The sequence below is a fragment of the Choloepus didactylus genome, chromosome 1 (assembly GCF_015220235.1).
Source record: "Choloepus didactylus isolate mChoDid1 chromosome 1, mChoDid1.pri, whole genome shotgun sequence".
Classification (NCBI taxonomy): Eukaryota; Metazoa; Chordata; class Mammalia; order Pilosa; family Megalonychidae; genus Choloepus; species Choloepus didactylus.
Genome location: NC_051307.1, coordinates 106,700,688 through 106,720,956, shown reverse-complemented (window position 1 = coordinate 106,720,956; position 20,269 = coordinate 106,700,688). Strand labels below are relative to the sequence as shown.

Genomic DNA, 20,269 nt, shown 5'->3' with positions numbered 1-20,269 from the left:
TTAATGTGATAGTATTTTGACCTCTTAGTCTCTGTTTATGACTTAATTATAGATTTAATGTGATAATACTTATCTACCATGCTTCGTTTTATTTAGGGTGTTCAAAAAGAGGAAAGAGAGAAATACCGAAGGTTATTGGAGCGACTTAAAGAAGGTGGTCATGGAAACTCTGTCCCTCCTGTAACTTCAAACCATCATAGGTAAAAATGAGCTAACAAGATAAAGACATCTTTTTACTTAATTTTGGAGAGGGTTTGGTGGGAAGGGCTTTTTTGAAAAGAGATCGACACTGAGAGAACTAGTCCTTGTAATCTGCCTGAACATTATATCTAGTGTTTTACCAAAAAAAAAAAAAAAAAAAAAAATTTCTGTTAGATTTAGAAACCTTCATTCAAGTAAACTCTTAGTTGAAACTCTTATGTAGAAAAGTGTAATCACTGGTTGAAGCAGGGTCCCAGAGGGCAGCTAATTTTTTCAGCCTCCTGAACACACACAGTCCCCATGATTTCTCTCTCTACCTCTCTTTTCTCCCCTTGCTCATCTCTCTCTCTTCCTCTCTCTCTTTCCCTCACTCTCCCCTTTCTCCCCTCAGTGTCTTTCTCTTTTTTCTTTCCTTTCTTCTTTCTCTCCCTCTCCCCCTCCATCCTCCCCACCCTCGACAGATGTCACGTACATAATCTCTGGGGCATCTTAGTGGATGCATTTTAGCACAATTGGGACCCTCATTTTAAAGACAAGACAAAAGTCACCCCAGATCACAAGAAGTTTTCCATGTAAGACAGCTTATTAATTAAATATTCTAATGATATGAGCAAATAGATGAGAATGACAGAAAGAGCTGATGTCTGGCTTTATATTTAGCTGCGAAAACAGGACAAAATACATGAGCTGAGGAATGTGGTGCAATTGATAATTTTAACAAGTAATGTGGGAATACACAGAGATTCCAGATATTATGTCACAGCAGAAGTCACATGACTGTCTAGCTTGTTGAATGCAGAAATAGAAAGAATGATTTTAACTTTGGTTCCAAACTAATCTTTTTAATCCTCTTACTTTAATCAGTCAGAATGTTAATATTTCTTCCATATTGACCAGCCACTATTATAAGCAGGTGTATGCTTAATGAACTGTTGTATTTTTGTCATTTCAAAATTGTCAAACTATTTTGCATTTTAGGTCTTATTTTTAATGTATTGTTTTAGGGTCCATTTCAGTTATATTGTTTTTAAATTTTCATCTTTTAATCTGAGTTTTATCACACTGAGATTTTGTTAGTCTTCAGTGTATTCTGACAAGGTTGGCATTTGAGAACATCTAGTTTTACAAATAAAGAAACTGAAGGTTAGATAATTTGGCTGAAGTATTAGAATCAGGATTGAACTGCTTTTATCCTCATTCCCAGATAGTGCTATTTTACTTCCTCTCTGTCATAGTTTGATGTTGCAAGGTAATCAGCAAAACCCCTGTTTGGAGAAACTTGCCAAACAGAGATAGTGAATCTTTGTGGTAGACTTTTCCTTTTGTATCTGATCTTCCTCACTTTTTGCATTTCTAAGTTCTCAAAGAAGTCAGATGGACACATTAAAGACCAGAGGCTGGGGGGAAGAGCAAAATCACGGAGTCAGAACAACTCAGTTTGTTCCAAAACAATGTGAGTTCCCAGATTTAGTCCTCTTTTAAAATATTGACCTTAGTGTGTGTTAGAATGTGCATAGGAAGTTGAAAAATGACATATTAGTGAAAGATGATGTACCAAGCTTTACAACATTGTCAAACCTCAAGGCATTAACTCTGGGACTTATCCTGTGCCAGGAGTTTAGGAGGAAGTAGATTCATAAAAGGCCTCTTGATTATCATTCCTAGGTTCTTATATGATAACAAATATTTCAAAAGCCAATACTAATTTCCTTGGGTTACCTTAGATTAATTTCCTTATATTTCCACATTAAATGACACTAAATGACAGCTTACCAAATGAGCTGTTTTCAGTTTATAATTGAAGGTTGTATTTAAAGAACAAAGAGATTTATGTATGTTTAGGCAACTTAGTCTGTATCTTTGAGCCTAATATCTTTGGAATTCACTTTTAATATTTCAATGTTAATGAATGTCTTGATACTTTAGAAACTGCCTAAGTTGAAATTCTAGCTATATGCTTGATTAATAAAGGAAAAATTTAATCTCTGTTTTTTGCCATCCTCACAGATAGAATTGTTGAAACAAGGGGACCTCTGTGTTCAGTGAGAAGTGAAAAGAGGTACATGGTTCAGTTCATTCTAAATTTTTAATAACATATATATATTTACTTTATGTGTATATTTTTTCATCCTAAACTGTAATTAACTGTGTCTGAGGAGTTGTCAACTCTCCTGAGCTCTGTCAGCTGGTCAGCATATATGGGTACATGGGTGTCAGGTGTCCCTATACTCCTAGACAATAGAAATTGGGAAAAGCCTCGTAGATCAAGTGTGCATGAGGTGGTCTTTCTCGTTACTGACGGTTAAGGCAGTTCTGCATGCCTTAGGAATTTGGATGAGAGTTAGTTTTAGAGCAGGGGTTGATAAACTGACCTGTGGACCAAATCTCTTCTTTCGGCCTGTTTTGTAGATAAAGTTTTATTGGAACACAGCCATGTTCATTCATTTACATATTGTCTAGTGCTTTCATGCTACAGTAGAGAAGATGTGACAGAGAGCATAAGACCCACAAAACTTTTCAGAAAAGAAGTTTGTGACCCCTTGTTTAGAGGAATTTATAAATTCAAGATAGTTTTTGCTTGTAAATATTAAATCTTCTTTGTAAAACTGGCCGGACATGTACCAGACTAAAATTATCCAACAAAAGTGTAAAATCTCTCAAATTTTTCCTCAGGAGTTTAAAAGGGAAAATTTTGGATGTAGAGAAGACAATTGGAGTCAGACTTGAAAATGAAGGTGTAAGTAGAAACCTTAGTTAAATTTTATATATTTTTCTCTTATACCTGACTTAGGTTAAAATTTTGATGCTCATGAAAAATAAGAGCAATGATATATATTACTTTGGTTTCTAATTCTATTGTTTTCTTTGAAAAAGCAGCAGGTATTTAAGATATAAAACATTTTGCTTCATTCTGAGTTACTAGATTTTTACCTCTGTGCAGCAACCACCTTGGTTTGTAACTTGAAGTCAGAGACCAAGCTTATTCCAACCCAACCCTTATCTCTGTGTTTTATGGTTTCTTTTGGAGAATTTTTTTTAGTTAGGGAAAGATGATATGCTCAGGATTTTGTTTTAAGAGTCAAGGTTTCAGATTTACTTGAAAATACTAGCAATCTTATGCTTAATTGGATTTTACATTTTCTATATAAGAATTGGAATAAGAAGTGTTCCAGTGATCTCTGTAGCAATACCAACATTTTTAATAATAGTGTCCAAGTTTTTGCCAAACACCCTATATCTGAAAGAAATATATTCCTAACTTAAATGCAAACTTGAAGTTTTGGGTTTTTTCACATTTAGACAAATAAAAATATGAAAGGTTAGGGGAACTGCTTTAAGTATCAATTTTATCAAATTTGTCTTCTTCCACTAGATTTCTTCATAAGAATTAGTCTTAAGGCTAAGTTATAGTCTTAAATCATGGTCTTAAGTCATAAAGCTTATTAACACTTTCCTTTCTCAAATGTTCCCCATTTCCTGTGATTTGAAGTGGAGCTTTTTATGTCTGATTATCATTTATCACATGTGGAGCAAAAGTTGAGAGAACAGGGGAACTAAGGCAGAGAGAAGACGGAGTAGGGGTATTTGGAACCTGGTCAAGGGGCCTACATGGAACACTTTGCTGCTGGGGAGGGCCAGAAGCTGCTGGTTTGCTAGGACCAGTACACCTAGCAATTAAGCTGGAGTGAAGAGTACTGGCCAGGCATGTTGAGACTAATATGGTTCTAATTCAAAGCTCTATTTCTAAATAGATTTCCTGATTTTAAAATAGTTTGCCCCCTAAATGACTTAAATTTAGTATTAAGGGTTACTTAGGGTTATGATAGGGAAAGGTCTTGTCAGGGTTTCTGAGTGCTGGCTGAGTTCTGTTTGTTGACCTGAATGGTGATTACATAGGTGTTCATTTTACCAAAATTAATTAATTAATTCATGTTTTGTGCATTTTTTCTGTAATATGGAATTTTTTTAAAAGATGAAATAGAACAAATTTACTTAGTATAAGCATAGCAATGATTTATTTTGAGTGATAGAATTATAGGTCATGTTTTATGCTTTTTCAGACTTTTCAGAATGTCTTATAATTGGAATAGGAGAATTGAAAATACTTTTCTTGCCATCTCCAGGGAAAGTGATGAGTGTTCTGTTTCTGGGTTTATAATTTAGGTGTCCTGTGAGCTTTAGGCCTTGAACTCCTTTTTGTTTCCCCATGCAGGGACAGGCACAAAATCTACTTTGACTCATTTGGGGGATGTGCTAATTCTCTTTTCTTCCAAGATATTTCATGTATAATTTATATTTATACATGCAAGTATTAAACATGTAAATGGAATATAGAAACTTTTTTGATCAGAGGAGGGGACACCAACTGGAGCCTGACCTATCTGAAGAAGTGTCAGCCCGACTTCGTCTGGGCAGTGGAAGCAATGGTTTACTCAGAAGGAAAATGTCAATACTTGAGACAAAAGAAAAGAATTGCCCAGGCAAAGAGAGGGATAGAAGGACGGATGATCTTCTTGAACTTACAGAGGTATAATCCCTTGTGTTAATGACAGTAAGAGGCATATTTTTAAATTAACCTCCATTATTCTAGACTTGAATGAATGGTTTGTTTTGAGGGCTTTCTTTAGGCTGAAGTATCTAGGGAAGAATGTATGAAAAAAATCAGGCCCAAGGTCTATTGACTCACTTTGGCTACGTTGATCCTTGGTGATCTCTGAAGGTGGCCTAAGGGACAAGATGAATGTTCAGCATATATGAGTAGACAAAATTGTCATGTTATCTTGGGATATAATGGCTTCTTTGTAGATGTTTTTTTCTGACCTTCAAATATGTTGGGTTATGTAGTATGGGTTTGGCATTAGGAATGAGTTCATTGCAGCTTTTTAAAGTGATTACTGTTTACTAAAATGTCCCTTTCATTGATTATTCAATTTGAAAATAGTAAAAACTTATAGAACACAAAGAAATGGTGACAGTTAAAAATTCTTATTGAAAGATGAACCCACATCTTGGCCCCTCTACTGTTGTCTTGGTAGGTGGTAGTCGGTTCTATTCAGTGAGTATCTCTTCAGCACTTGCTATATGTTGGGCATGCAGATGGAAAAAGAGATCCATAAAACAGCAAAACCATTAGGGGAAGCAGTGGTAAAGATATTTGAAGGGAAATAATTTCTACTGGGTTTATAGATTCATTTTCGTAGCTTAAATATGCATTTATCTATCAGTATAATTCTTTAGAATTATGAAGCCATCTATTCCACAAGGACTTGGTTGCTAGACTGCTGCCTGGTTTCTTAGTTCCTGTCTGTTTGCTTATGCTCTTCATGTACAAAATGGGATAGTATGATCTCTTAGATGCCCTAATTTTATTATTTTGGTATATTTAAATAAAAGTTGAGTTTTAGGAGGAGCAAAGTTGAGTTTAAAAGGAGCAAAAGCTGGGAAATTAGACACACCTGGATTCAAATCTTGGTTCTGTCTTTTAATAATTATGTGACCTGGAGCATGTAACCTAAATTTTCTGAGCTTCAGTTTTCTCTTCTATGAAACGGTAATGCTACCTTCCCCACAATTAAGGATGAATAATGTACTTAAAGTATATAGTACCATGTTTGCCACATAGTGCCCAATACATGGTAGCAGATTATTGAGAATATACTTTAAATATTATTACTAAATTTTGTGTTCAGAAGCTAATAATTAAACCTACATTTTTTTTAATTAACCAGTGGTAAGATTGCTTTGTAATCTAAATTTAAATATTTTGATACTTCAATGTAGTAGGTCTTTGATAGTATATTCTTCTCAAGGGACAGGTGAAGAGCTTTTTTCAGTCTCAAACTTTCAGTATCTGATGTGGTTCTGTTATATTATATTAAAATAGCAACCTCTGGATTTTCTAATTCAGGACATGGAAAAAGAAATCAGTAATGCCCTAGGCCATGGCCCCCAGGATGAGATCCTAAGTAGTGCTTTCAAATTGCGAATCACTCGCAGTGATATCCAGACCTTGAAGAATTATCACTGGCTCAATGATGAAGTAAGTTGTCTTTTAACCCCCTTTGCCTATTATGATGTTTAGCCATTTGCTTTCCATAAACAAAGTGACTTCTACCTAGTTAAGGGTAAAGCAACTTTTAGTTTTATGTAAAACAAAATCATCTTAAACCTTAAAAAAATGATGGTTAATTCTTACTGCTGACTTTATTTATATTTTTTCCCTTTTCTGCATCAGTGCTTACTTTCATCCACCACTTTATTTACTAGTCTTCAATGACATTTTTCTAAACCCTGGATACAGCTGATGAATGGAAAGAAGCAGCAAATGATACTTTCTTTTAGATGAATTCTTATAGGAGCCATTTTACTTTTTTAATAATAAAGGGATATGTTGATTACTGTATGTACACATCTCTCCTTGTCTTTTTCTTTATTTCATTTGAATGATAACTGCAAAAATTTAACTAATTTGTCATCTTCTGTCCTTACATATGTAGCAAAAGGTAGCTAGCTCTGTTAGTTCTTCTTCCCTTTTTCCAGTTGATCCTTTCCCTAACTGTTTAGTTCCTGCATTTTTTCCCTTTGCCCCCTTTGCCTTCCTCCATGACTATAAACCTGTAAACGCTAACACATTATAAAGTAATATGTTTATTATGGAAAATTTGGAAAAACACAGTAAAGTTGAAAGAAGAAAAATGTCATCATTCAAAAGTAACAGAACTCAAAAATAAAATATTAATGTTGCAGTATATTTTCTTCCAGTTAATGTTATGCATACTTTTTGTGTGATAGATAAGTTACATATACCTTTTTTGTGTTACACACACTTTCTCCTTGGGATCCCTCTCTTGGCTTTCATAGGTGTTACTAATATGTCTCAAAAGTACAGTTTTATTCCTTCTTAATCCCTCCTATTCGTACTGATTGTTTTTTCTTCACTGTTCTGCTGTACATAGTTCTTTTATCCCAATCTTTCTTACCTTCTAATTCAACCTAACTCAGGTATAAATTTACTTTCAATAAAATACTTGCCTGTTTGACTTTTACTTTCTTGGTATTTTTTATGTCATTTATTTTATTTTTATTTTATTGTGGTAAAAAATATATGTAACATAAAATTTGCCATTTTAACCATTTTAAGTGCACTATTCAGTGGCATTAATCACATTCACAGTATTGTGCAACCATCACCACTATCTGTTTCCAAAACTTGTTTTTATCACCCCAAACAAATTTGTCCCGATTAAACAATAACTTCCCTTTCTTTTCTCCCCCCAGCCCCTGGTAACCTCTAATCTACTTTCTTTCTCTACAGGTCATTAATTTTTACATGAATCTTCTTGTGGAAAGAAATAAAAAGCAAGGCTATCCAGCACTTCATGCATTTAGTACTTTCTTCTATCCTAAATTAAGGTCTGGGGGTTACCAAGCAGTGAAAAGATGGACCAAAGGGGTAAATCTCTTTGAACAAGAGCTTATTCTGGTGCCTATTCATCGGAAGGTACATTGGAGCCTGGTGGTGAGTTGAGAGAGTTAAATTGTTGAAATTTGGATGCAAAATATTTTCCTAAATAATGAAGGCTATTTTGTGACAGGCCAATAGTATATGTTTAAAGACAAACTCTGCAGAGTCCCTTCTTACTTAGAAACCTAGAAAATCCCTGTGTTTTCGAGGAGCTTGTCTTTCTTAGCAGGAATGAGGTTTAGTACAAACATGGTTTATTTATTTAGTTTTGTTTACAAGATGGTATAGGTTTATTGTAGTAAAGGAAAAAGCAAAAACAAACAAACAAAAAAATTCCATCACCCTGAGAGCAGCACCAATATTTTAGTGAAGAAGTTTCCAGGTGTTTCTCTAGGGATAGAAACAGATAATTTTATACAAGTAAAACTCTTATCATCTGTGATGTTTTGAAACTTGCTTTTTAAAAAAAATAAAAAATGCTTCTCAGAAATCCATTATGTTGATTCATATATTGAATTTTTCAAAGGTGCTTTTCATTTTAGAAATGAAATTTTAACTCCTATGATAGTTAAAATGCTTCTGGGTTTTGTACTTTTCTATTATAGGTGATAGACCTAAGAAAAAAGTGTCTTAAATACCTGGATTCTATGGGACAAAAGGGCCACAGGATCTGTGAGGTTCTCCTGTAAGTAAATGCTGAAAAGCTTCACTGTTGCCTCATTATGTCCTTGTCAGGGGGTCTTTCTTCAATCTAATCCTACAGAAGTCTAGTGGATGGTAGTCTGTTGTAAAGTTAAGGCTATCTTCCCATTCAGGATTTAACTTGAATCCATCTTATTGTCAAAACTAACCTAATATCTAATCTGAACTGAGAAGTCTTGTGTAGTACTACTCTTCATTGAAAGCAAGTTTGTCATGTGTTATAATGTAAAATGTACCTTAAAAGAATTCTGTGGTTTGAATTAGATATATTTGGCATTGAGCCATCATTCTGAAAGTTCTAAAGAACAGTTATCTGGAGAGTATTATTCCTCTACATTCTTAAGCCCATAGTAGTTGGGTTTATCTGATAGAGCCCAGGGGAAATTTTTTAATTAAAATGTGTAGTTTGTAGACAATTATTTCAAATAGTAATTGCTAGAAACCTGTATGATAGCCACTTACTAGCTGTGTAAAGTAGTGACATGAATTTGATAGTGAGGAAGAATATCAGTAATACATGTCAATTTGGAACCTCTTCCACCCACAGGAAGCAAATGCAGGTTCCTGCTTTTAATTTTAGTAGGGATAAATGAATTTGTTAAATGAATCTTGTGAAGAAAAATTATTTCCAAAAATTAGTTCCAATCTCCCTCCCACCCCCCAATATTGTTTTAGTGCAAAAAATCATTTTTATTTATGGATGCTTATCTTGAATAAAAAGTACAGAGAAGAAATTTTAAAAATCATGATGCTCCAAATTGTGATAAACTGGTTATTTTCTTCTAGTCTTTTCTGCATAAGAAATATGTGTATAAATGTGCACGCCCCCATCATCACATGCATTGAAATATTCTCAGTGGCACCATACAGTACAATTTTGTATGCTGCTTTGAACAAGATTTAATTTTTAAAAATCATACTTTTATAGCAGTCATTCTTTATTTTTTAAGTGTGAAAGGTTTAGCTTCTGTGAATATCTGAGGCCCACTCCCTTTCCTGATACCGGTAGTACAGTTTCTTAACCTTTTTTTCATTACCACCCCCTCAGGAGATAAATTAAATTGAATTTCTCCCTAACAAGAGTAATTAAATAATGGGTAAGATTTTGTTAGATGGGGTTGAGCTTTGGAGGACTACAAATCATTGAAATAGCTAAGATTTTTGTCCCCCAAGAACCATTTTTCATCCTCTTGGTTGGCATTGTTACCCCTTTTGCATGCCCTAGTCTAACATTGGCGTATCTTCTGTGCAGGAGGAGAATTCAGGTGCCTGAGTTGTTAAATTTGATAACCTTCTAGAGATTTGGATAAAATTAACCACTCTTAGTATGTTAGTTTATCTCTCCCAAGAATAAGGAAATTCTCCTATAAAACCACAGCAGCATTATCACCTTTAAAAAAGTATTCAGTATTATCATGTAATATACAATCCATATTCCAGTTTTCTCACTTGTTCCCCAGATATTTTTTATAGCCTTTTTATTCTAATCCAGGAGCCAGTCAGGGTTCACACATTACACTTAATGTCCCTTTAGTCTCCTTTAATTTAGAACAGTCTTTCTGCCTTTTTTTGTTTTTCATGGCAGTGGCTTTTTTTTTTTTTTTAAAGAGTCCAAACCAGTTGTCTTGTTTCATATACATTTTTAAGTGAGAAAAAGCAAGTTGCAAAATGAAGTATAAAGAATGAGGTCATTTTAAAAATAAAATGTATGTCTTTTATTGTGGGTATGTCTAAGGGCTGAAGAACTAGAAGAGTACACAGCAAACTGTTACTAGTAATTACTTCTGGAGTGGTTATTAGAGGGGTCTTTTGCTTTTTACGTTTTTATATGTTTTGAAGGTTTGAAACAAGCATGTACAATATTTGTAAGCCAAAACAACAGCAAAATTAAATTTAAAACTAAAAAGGCAATCATATTTTAAAAAACTAATAGAGAAGGATTTGAGAAGGGCATATCTGTTAAACCTAACAGAATCGTTTATAATCATTGATAAATCTTCATGGGTATTTATTGGTATATTCCTTCTTTATTGTTTTTTAGTCAGTATTTACAAGATGAAAGTAAGACCAAAAGAAATATAGATCTGAATCTTTTAGAGTGGACCCACTACAGCATGAAGCCACATGTAAGTTAAGATCAACTGTATTTGAAATGCTGACAGTGTCACATTATTCAGACTTGGCTTCCTTCCTCCCCTCACTCACTTACCCCCTTTGGCATGTATTTTCCTAAAGTATGCATCTTAAGAACAGCCTACTTTCTAAGTCTTTACCAGTTAATTTAACCAAGATTTTCTTTCTTAGCCTTTATCTTCTTCCTCCAAATGTAATGTTAACTGTCTGCTAACACCTGTCTCATAAAAATCCCCAGTAAACTCAAGTCAGTTACTTTTCTTGATTGGCTCTAATAAAAGTTCAAAGCTTTTGTCTAAAATTTATTTGGGAATTTTGTTTATTTAGGTCTAAGGATCCTATGCCTGTGGGTCATTTGTGAATGTGCTTTGTATCTCACCAGATTTGAATCTTGTTCAAGATTTGAAAATGCATCTCTCTTTGTATCCTAATGGCTTCCCTTGAAAGTCAGCTACATGAATTAAGTTTTAGCCCTAATCTTTGTATAGTAGTATAACTATTTTTATCCAAAAAGCTTTTTCATTTTTAAGTTGAATAATTAAAGGGTTACATTTTGAAATTTCCTGCGGAGAGCACGGAAATAAGACGAGTCTGTTAGGATGACTACTATATCTGGCATGGGAAATGTCATAGTAAAGATAACAAAGTCTCTTCCTTTCTATGTTGGAGTCTCTAAAACTCCGTCTCTCTGTGAGAGATGCTGAGGCTCTGCTGTGTTTCTAATGGAGAACCATGTGGTACCTATCTATATTAGTTTCCCAAGCTGCTAAAACAAATACCTTACAGTGGGTTTGCTTAACAACAGGAATTTATTGGTGCACAGTTTCAGGGGCTCGAAACCCCTGAAACTTTGTCCTGAGGTTGGTATCTTCTGGCTGGCAGGCAATGTTTGGGCTTCCTTGCTTTTCTGTCATATGGCAGTATACATGGCAGCATCTTTTATCTCTTTTGGGTTCCATTGACTTCCAGCTTCTGGATTCTCCCTCTGTCTTTTTGTGTCCAATTCCCTTTTTGCTTATAAGGACTTCAGCCCTATTGGATTAAGGCCGCTCTCATTCAGTTTGAGCACACCTTAAATAATAGCACCGTCACAGGTCCTATTTACAAATGCATTTCACACACACAGGACTAAGATTAGGGCCTGAACATGCCTTTTATTTGTGGTGGTGGGGGGGACATGATTCAGTCTCCAACAGTCTGCTTTCTGGACCCCCAAAAGACATATTCTTCCCACATGAAAAATACATTAATTGCATCACAATATTCCAAAAGCCTAAAGTCATTTCATTAACACTGCTAAGTATAAACTCATCCAAACCTGTAATGGGTGTGGCAGGTCCTGGGGCAAAAGTCCTGTCTGTGGACCTGTGAAACCTAGACAACAAGTTATCTGTTTCTAAAATACAATGGTAGGACAGGCATAGAATAAACCCCCCACCACCACCACCACCAGAAGAGAGAAATTGACAAGTCTGAAACCCAGCAGGGCAAGCTGTATTAGATTTCAGGGTCTGAGAACTGTGTGGCTTGATGCTTTGTCCTCTGGGCCTGATGGAGTGGCAGCCCCACCCCTTCTAAGCACTTGTGCAGTGGCCATGCTTCCCCTGAACACTGGGGTGTAGGCCCCATCCTCTGTAAGCATTGGGATGGCAACTGGGCTCTCCCTAAATGCAGGGGCACAGGCCTTACTGTCTTCAAGCATTGAGGTGGCAGCATTCTCCCTGAACAATGGGGCGCAAGGCTTGTCCCCTCTAAGCACAGAGGTAGACCTGCCCTTTCCACACACATAGGTGGGGCTGTTTTCTTTGCCCAAGAAGATGTTTTCGGTCCAGACTTTTGCTTCCATGGTTCTGCCCATGACGTCATTCTTCTTCAATTCATCCCTTCTCTGTCCCTTTCAGTCCAGGCTGACATTGGTTCTGCTCTCAAAAATTTTGCAAAAACATTGTTGGCTTTGCAAGCAGTTCATGCAGGTCTAAACTATCAGACAGTAGAACTTATCACAGATTATTCCTAGGTAACTACATTTCCAATCCTCACTTCCACTGAAATAGGGGATTGGGTCCATGTTCTGCTGCATCCTCTTTAGCAAAGGATTGTTCAGTTAAACTCTCACATGGAACCCTGTCATCTGGGAACTCACCTTCCAACAGCTCAGGGAGGTCCCTTATTGAGCCACTGCTGGCCCTAGTCTCAGAGGACGCTGTTTGAATAGGCTCAGAATTTCCCAAACCATCACTTTCTGGTTTTTTTGTGCCTAAGAGTTTTCAGCTTATCCCTTTTCTCTTGCATTTTACTATAAGCTGCAAGGAGAGACCGGGCTGCACCTTTCACACTTAGCTTAGAAACTTCCTCAGCTAAATATCCAGGTTTGTTGCTTAGTAAGGAAGTTCTTTCAGCCCAATATCAGAACACAATTTTGCCAAGTTCTCTGCCATTTCATAACAAGGATCGCCTTTCTTCCAATTTCTAATAGCACATCATTAAATCTTTCTAAGGCCTCCTGAGAAGTACCTTTAATTTAAGTTCATATTTTTACCAATAGTCTTTTGAAAGCAGTCTGGCTTCAAGCAGTTCACAATTCTTCCAGCCTCTACCCATTACCCAATTCCAAAACCGTCTCCACATTTTTAGGCATTTGCAGTAGCAGCACCCCACACTTTCTGGTACCAAAAATTGTATTACTTTCCTACTGCTTAAATAAATACCATACAGTGGGTTGGCTTAAAAACAGGAATTTACCAGCTCACAATTTCAGAGGCTAAAAGGCTTGTTTCCTTCTGGGGTTGGTATCTTCTGGCTGACTGGCAATCTTTGGGGTTCTTTGGCTTTTCTGTCATGCACATGGTGCCATCTTCTACTTCTGGGTTCCATTGACTTCCAGCTTCTGGCTATTCCTTGTGGTTTGTCTGTGTCCAATCTCCCTTGCTTATAAGGATTTCAGCCATATTGGATTAAATCCCACCCTCATTCAGTTTGTGCACCTTAGCATAACATCTTCAAAGATCCTATTCACAAATGGGTTCATAGCCACCGGATTAGGGATTGGGATCTGAACATGCCTTTTGTGGGGGACATGATTCAATCCCCAACCCTAGCATGTGTTCTGGTGGTATGCATGTTCCAGTAGTCTTTCTTCTTCCAAATAATCACCTGTTTTTCTTTGAATAAAAATTGAACTGTTGTCATCTAATATGTTTCTAGCTGTGGATTCAGCCTGTTTCATACGCTTAATACTTCATGTTCATACTAACTGACAGCCAGAGTGTGTAAAGGGCTGACCAAAATTAGTGCAACACAGGGCTGGGGAACGTGAGCTTACCTCATTTGGGTTTGGGTCCACCACCTTTGGCATATGATGCTTTTAGTGCTGTTGGCAGAAAGTTCTGTTGTAGCCTCAGGACATACCTGTAACAATCATGACAAGATCCTAGTAGGCTAAGGCTTATGAAGAGGCTTCTTTCTTTTTCCTGCTTGAATCTGTAGGGGTCCAAAACGGTAGTCTTATTTTTTTTTTGTCAAGGGCAGAGAGTTAAACTCTGCAATATTGAAGTGGATTGATTATATTTTAAGTATATTTCTGATTGACCCATATTTTCAAAATTTATAAATGCTTCTGAAATAGTTCTGACTAGTATTCCTCTTCCTGGTAATAAACCTTCTTTCAATTTGGTTTCTTTGTATTAGAGCTGAGAGATGGAACTCTTACTTTGCTTTTCTCTTTTCTTCTGAAAAATATTTTCTATGGGGTCACATACTCCATGTAGTGGTTAGGATTTTTATACTGCATAGGTAAGACTAATTTGTAGTATTGTGTGTCCATGTGTTTGTATAATACCAAGTTTAACATTTACTTTCATAGTATTGTTAATCGAAAGTGATATTTAGAACAAGCCAAGGGAGTTTATATTTGTTTACCTTTTACTCCTTCCTTTTTTTTTTTTTTTAATTATAGGAGATTCCTCAACAGTTGAATGGGAGTGATTGTGGAATGTTTACTTGTAAATATGCAGATTATATTTCTAGGGACAAACCTATCACATTTACTCAGGTGAGTGACAACCCCTCCTTATCCACTTGTTACTAAACAATATAAATTTAAAGCACTTTTCCAGTGCTTGGCACACACTGAGATTTCAGTAAATGTTAGCTGTGCTGCTGTTATGGCTGAAAACCTTGGCTATAGCCCTACTCTTGCCAGGATCACAGCTTGTCACACATCTGCTCTCAGATTTATCATTGTCTTTGGAGACCACTGGAACAATTTATATCTCTGAACTCCGTCCAGTGTTCACAGGTTGCTGTGTATTACTGATACTTTTACCCAAAGAAGGAGGCATGTCTGAATATGTATTAGCAAAGAAAAAATCAGGCCTAGTTAGGATTTAGCCATAATTCTAAGATGTAGCAATGAATACTGCCCTTTCTTTCTGTTTCAGTTATTTTTGGTTCTCCATGGCTCTGCATTTGAGGGGAAGCTCAAGTATGTTGGGAACTCTTGAGCATTTTATATTTATAACAGTGGATTCTTTTTTTTAAAATCAAGGACAACTGCCTTCAAAAAATAATTTTTCTTCAACAGATGTCATATTTTTATATATGTTGTCTACCAAACAAAATGTATTTGTTTTTGGTAGACAAGCTTTTGAGCAACATGAAGTAACTAGGGTTCCCATGCTGAATTAATACAATTTCAGTCTAAAGTAAAAGTATTTGTTATTACTGGTGTCAGCAGTTTTACCAAGAATAAGTGTGCAATTTTTTTACTAAATGTTCTGTACTATTTATAATAATTTAAGAATCCAAGTGTTAAGACTTTTTAGGCCCCCCACATAGGAAGTCACTAGTTTATAGTAAAGTAGTGCATCCAACTCTTTATAACATTACACCAAGAGTTTCTCGATGATGTGAAATTGATTCATCAGAAAGAGGACTAGTTGAATTACACTTAATTTTGGAGTTGTCTTGTGTGCTGCTGCTTTGAAAATTGACACATGTAGTGATTATCAGTTAAAGCAGAATATTATTTTTCTTAATTCAGTTTTATTGAGATATATTCACAAACCATACAGTCATCCATGGTGTACAATCAACTGTTCAGAGTACCATCGTGTAGTTGTGCATTCATCACCCCAATCTATTTTGGAACATTTTCCTTACACCAGAAAGAAACAGAATAAGAATAAAAAATAAAAGTAAAAAAGAACACCCAAATCATCTCCCCCATCCCACCCTATTTTTCATTTAGTTTTTGTCCCCATTTTTCTATTCATCCATCCATACACTGGATAAAGAGAGTGCAATCCACAAGGTTTTCACAATCACACTGTCACCCCTTGTAATCTACATTGTTATACAATCATCTTCAAGCGTCAAGACTACTGGGTTGGAGTTTGATAGTTTCAGGTATTTACTTCTAGCTATTGCAGTACATTAAAACCTAAAAAGTGTTATCTATATAGTGTGTAAGAATGTCCACCAGAGTGACCTCTAGACTCCATTTGAAATCTCTCAGCCACTGAAACTTTATTTCGTTTCATTTAGCATTCCCCCTTTTGGTCAAGAAGATGTTCTCAGTCCCACAATGCCAGGTCCAGATGCATCCCCGGAGTCATATCCTGCATTGCCAGGGAGATTTACACCCCTGGGAGTCGGGTCCCACGTAGCGGGGTAGGGCAGTGAGTTCACCTGCCAAGGAGGCTCAGTTAGAGAGAGAGGGCCACATCTGAGTGACAAAGAGGCACTCAGAAGGAGACTCTTAGGCACAATTATAAGCAGGTTTAGCCTCTCCTTTGCAGTAACGAGCTTCATAGGGGCAGACCCCAAGACAGTGGGCTCAGCATATCAAGCCGTCAGTCCCCAATGTTTGTGAGAACATCAGCAATAATCCAGGTGAGGAAGTCCAACACCTCTGCATCCTCCCCCAGCTCTTCAAGGGGGCCCTGAATATATAGTTTTATTCTCTGCCCAAATTACTTTGGGATGTCTAAACAGAATAATATTTTAAGCAAAACATTCTTTGATGCTGCTAAATAGCAAGTAGTTGATTGTACTTTGAATCAAATGAAATGAGATTTAAAGGGGAGGAGTTGCTGTTTTAACAGAATTGACAGTGTTCAATATTTGGTAGAACAGAAAGAAGTTTGTGGATTTAATTGTATGTTTTTTTCTTTAAATGAAGTTCATGTTTTTCTTATATAAAAGCAGAATATGATCATTTTAGAATGTTTTGAAAATACTTACAAGGTGAAAAGTTACCTTTTGTCCCATTACCTGGGTGTTTCCATTTTTGGTAAATGTTTTTATTTTGAAGTTGTCATTGTACTACATTGATTAATTCCACATTCTGCCTTTATTTTCCTTAATATGTAATAAGCTTATGACACATATAATGTAATTATAAACATTATACACCTTTTCTGTGGCTTGTAAGTAGGTACCATGATGTAAAAAAAAAAGTCAAGGCTCCATAAGTAATAGATATCCTACTTTATTTACATGATTATACCTAAAGGTTGTGACAGTGTGCATATTAGTGTGTAATGCATGTATCTTTTGTGGAATTCTTTGCAGCACCAGATGCCTCTCTTCCGAAAGAAGATGGTGTGGGAAATCCTTCATCAGCAGTTGCTGTGAGAATGCCCTGCCTGTTCCCTCTGGCTGCTGATGGTTCTTTCACAGACAGTTCCATATACCTCATGCATTGTGGGTTAAAAAGTCCCTGCATCACCTCTGTTCTCTTACAGGTACTGAGCTGTCAAAAGTGCATGAAGGCCTCTGACTGCACCCCAGTCCTGACTTTGGTGTGCAGAGGGCTGCTTGCAACCCTGTTTGTAAGGGCTGTGCCTGCTGAGAGCCCTGGACTATTCAACCCACATAAGAACAAATGCTAATTATACTTATTTTTGTTTTTGTTTTAAATTTTTCCCTATGAATGTGGGAAGTTCAGGATTTATTCTATGAATTGTTTTTTCTGTGTGTTTGTTCTTGTGTATTCATTTGCTTACTCATTTGCAAACATAAATGGGCAGTGGCCATTTCCCCCTGGTCTTTTACAGAAACTTTAAATTACTTGTTTGAACTATTTATTTCTGAAAGGAATGTTAATCAAGCTGCCATTCCCTGCTGAAGATCTGGAAGGTGATCAGTGATGAGAGGAAGGAAGTGTTCATTAACTTCTCTAACGCTGGAGCAGCAAGTGCCAACTTGAAGCTGGAGGTGTCTTTTTTTTTTTTTTTTTTTTTTTTTTCCTGAGGCTTGAAAATACCAAGAGAAATGCTGTGGAATAGGGCTCTGAGTGCCTTTCAGAGGAAGCCTGACACTACAGCTTTGGCATGGTATTGTGGAAAAGGGGGACTATGGCCAAGAAGCTCTAGCTACCCGGTATCTTCAGAAGAGTGTCTTGGTCATCCTAAAGGGACTTCCCTTTCTGGAAATGGAGGTTACATGACTTACTCTTGAAACTGGATTTGAAGTAACTGTAAACCCCAAATCTTCATTTTCATCACAGATCTGGTTGAGTGTAAACCTCAGAACTGTAAGAGCTGGCCTGAGCTGTTTGTTTCAAACGATTCTAGTCAAGTTAAAACTATTTTTCCTCAGAGTTCTTTTTTTCTATATAAAGTCGAAATTAAGTTTTGTACTCATTAGGATTAACATTCCCCCACTCCACCGTTCATGGAAATTTGTGGATGAAGATTTAATACTTGGCTCTGAGGTTACCAGTTATACAATATTCTATTTTGCATATGAAAGTTTGTATTTAACTTTTTCCTTCATTAAAATCCTTACAGATGTGGTTATGCATTTTTAATTTCAGAGAGTTTAGAGTTGTTCAGAACATATTTTGCAAGATCTAGTGCCTAGTGTTGCTTTTCTGATGTAATAAAAGGATGTCTGGCAGAACCTGAAAAGTATATGTTGAAATGATTTCTAACTCCTTTCCTACTTAAACCTCCCAAACATGTTCTGGTATGTAAAAGCAAGAGGTAAAACTAGACAAATTTGGCTTGTGTTAACTATAAATCAATGTGCCTGCTGTTTGAGGGCCTAGGCTGCTGATCACAGAAGCACGCATTGTATCTCCAGCAACCAGTGTCTCTGAGACTTGCCCAAGTCTTTATACAGGACCTGGGGCCCTGGATGTGGATTGCAACTGCTATGCCTACTTGGTGGCCAAACTGGAGGCGACATGATTAGGTGATGATTGAAGAGCAAGCTGGTTGTGCTGGATATCTCTCAAGCCTAGGCTGCACGGGGAACCCTTCCTATATCCCCTGTTCCTTGCTCTGGTTTCCTGGGGGCTCCAGAGCTATGCCAGTGAATAGCGGCTGGCATAGCCGAAAAGGCCAAAGATTTACTGGATCGGCATTGTACTAAAAACCTGGTTCCTACTTGGCACCAGTATGATTCATTTGAGAATTTAGTGCCTTGATTAAGATTTGTGCCAAATTGGGTAAATCCTGTTAAGAATGGCAGTTTGTGTTCTGCTTAAGTAAATAAAGCTAGGGGTTAATGTAGTATTTGAAGGGCTTCTTAGGATCAGCTTGCACTAAGCTTGCAATTAATATGTACTCTTCACAGCAGCTCTTAATAATTTCCCAGGACCTTGATGAAATTGATAAGAGCAGAGAGTTGAGAGTTCCTGAATTTTAATAGATGATACTTTAGGTCATGCTTCTCTATGCATTGGGATGTCTCCTTTGGTATAAAGAAACTTGTTGGTAATAGAATTTTTATATTTAAATAGTTTATGAGAAAAGTGGTCAGGTTATAAGAATAACTATTAATTTTATCAGTAGCAAATTATCAACATTAATACCAGTGTTTATTTTTTTTTATTTTTTATTTTTTGTAGTAGTTTGGGGGTCTGAAAAAAGCTGCAGGGATTCACTGTTCTTTTTTAGTAGGTAGTCTCTCCTAAAGAGTGATAAATGTAAAAAAAAATACTGTTGGTGAGCATCTTTCTCACCTTTGATCCTGTGCCAGAACTGTATGGGGGCGGGAGGGAAGCAGATTTGGGGCATATGGGAGAGAGATTTTGGGAAGCCCCATATTTTACCTCAGTTATTAAGGCTGTTAGGACCTCTGATCTTTTCCCTCCTTCTAAATCCTAAGCACAACTTGGGAAACCCCATGTAGAATGATGGATGTTTGCCTGCCCTGTGAGGAGTCTCTTGGTTGGGACCAAGGTGGGGGTGAAGAGAATGTCCTTGGAGATATATTAAACTTCAGAATATAAATAAATAAGAAATATAGAAAAGTTTAAGTTTATAATAACCTTACAGTACTATGATGAATCTGCCTTGTTTAAATTGGCTTTTAACTAATTGGGAACCTAATCACTTTATAACAGTTTCTTTGAAAAAAACTCCCAACACCCAAAATTCAAACAATCTTTCATATGTAACTCATTTGTAAGTTGAGGATCTAGCTGGCTGTATTGCTTTGATAATTTTTTCTTTTAATTATACAAGGAAGGGATTTGGAAAAGGCATTGATTTTTATCTATTTACCAATAAATTCATCTCTTTAATTCAGTGACTTTCAAATCTTTTTCAATTGCAGCTCCCAATAATAAATGTATTTCATGCTGTAGCCAGTACACACACACACATACACATGATATATGATTATACATGGACTCAAAAGTTTCACATAACAATATTTATTCTTAATTCACTCTTACAGTTTAATTTCAGTTTTTAAAAAAATATTGGTTGTGACCACAAAGTTGACTTCCCAATCCACTAATAGAAATCCACCGTT

General features: G+C 36.3%; 1 protein-coding gene across 7 annotated transcripts in view; it reads left to right on the top strand.

The window, feature by feature from the left end:
* The window catches only part of SENP2 (SUMO specific peptidase 2), a 42,995-nt gene extending 22,959 nt beyond the window's left edge, over window positions 1-20,036 (top strand). For 6 of the 7 annotated variants that reach the window (XM_037838976.1, XM_037838964.1, XM_037838968.1 and 3 more), the window contains 11 exons: window positions 97-200; window positions 1,560-1,654; window positions 2,209-2,260; window positions 2,875-2,938; window positions 4,553-4,729; window positions 6,110-6,241; window positions 7,517-7,720; window positions 8,272-8,351; window positions 10,410-10,494; window positions 14,457-14,552; window positions 17,075-20,036. In XM_037838976.1, coding sequence (XP_037694904.1) covers window positions 97-200; window positions 1,560-1,654; window positions 2,209-2,260; window positions 2,875-2,938; window positions 4,553-4,729; window positions 6,110-6,241; window positions 7,517-7,720; window positions 8,272-8,351; window positions 10,410-10,494; window positions 14,457-14,552; window positions 17,075-17,137 — 1,152 coding nt within the window. In that variant the 3' untranslated portion in view covers window positions 17,138-20,036. The remainder of the gene's footprint in view (window positions 1-96; window positions 201-1,559; window positions 1,655-2,208; window positions 2,261-2,874; window positions 2,939-4,552; window positions 4,730-6,109; window positions 6,242-7,516; window positions 7,721-8,271; window positions 8,352-10,409; window positions 10,495-14,456; window positions 14,553-17,074) is intronic. The other variant, XR_005217372.1, reaches the window with a different exon arrangement.
* Window positions 20,037-20,269: the final 233 nt, after the last annotated feature.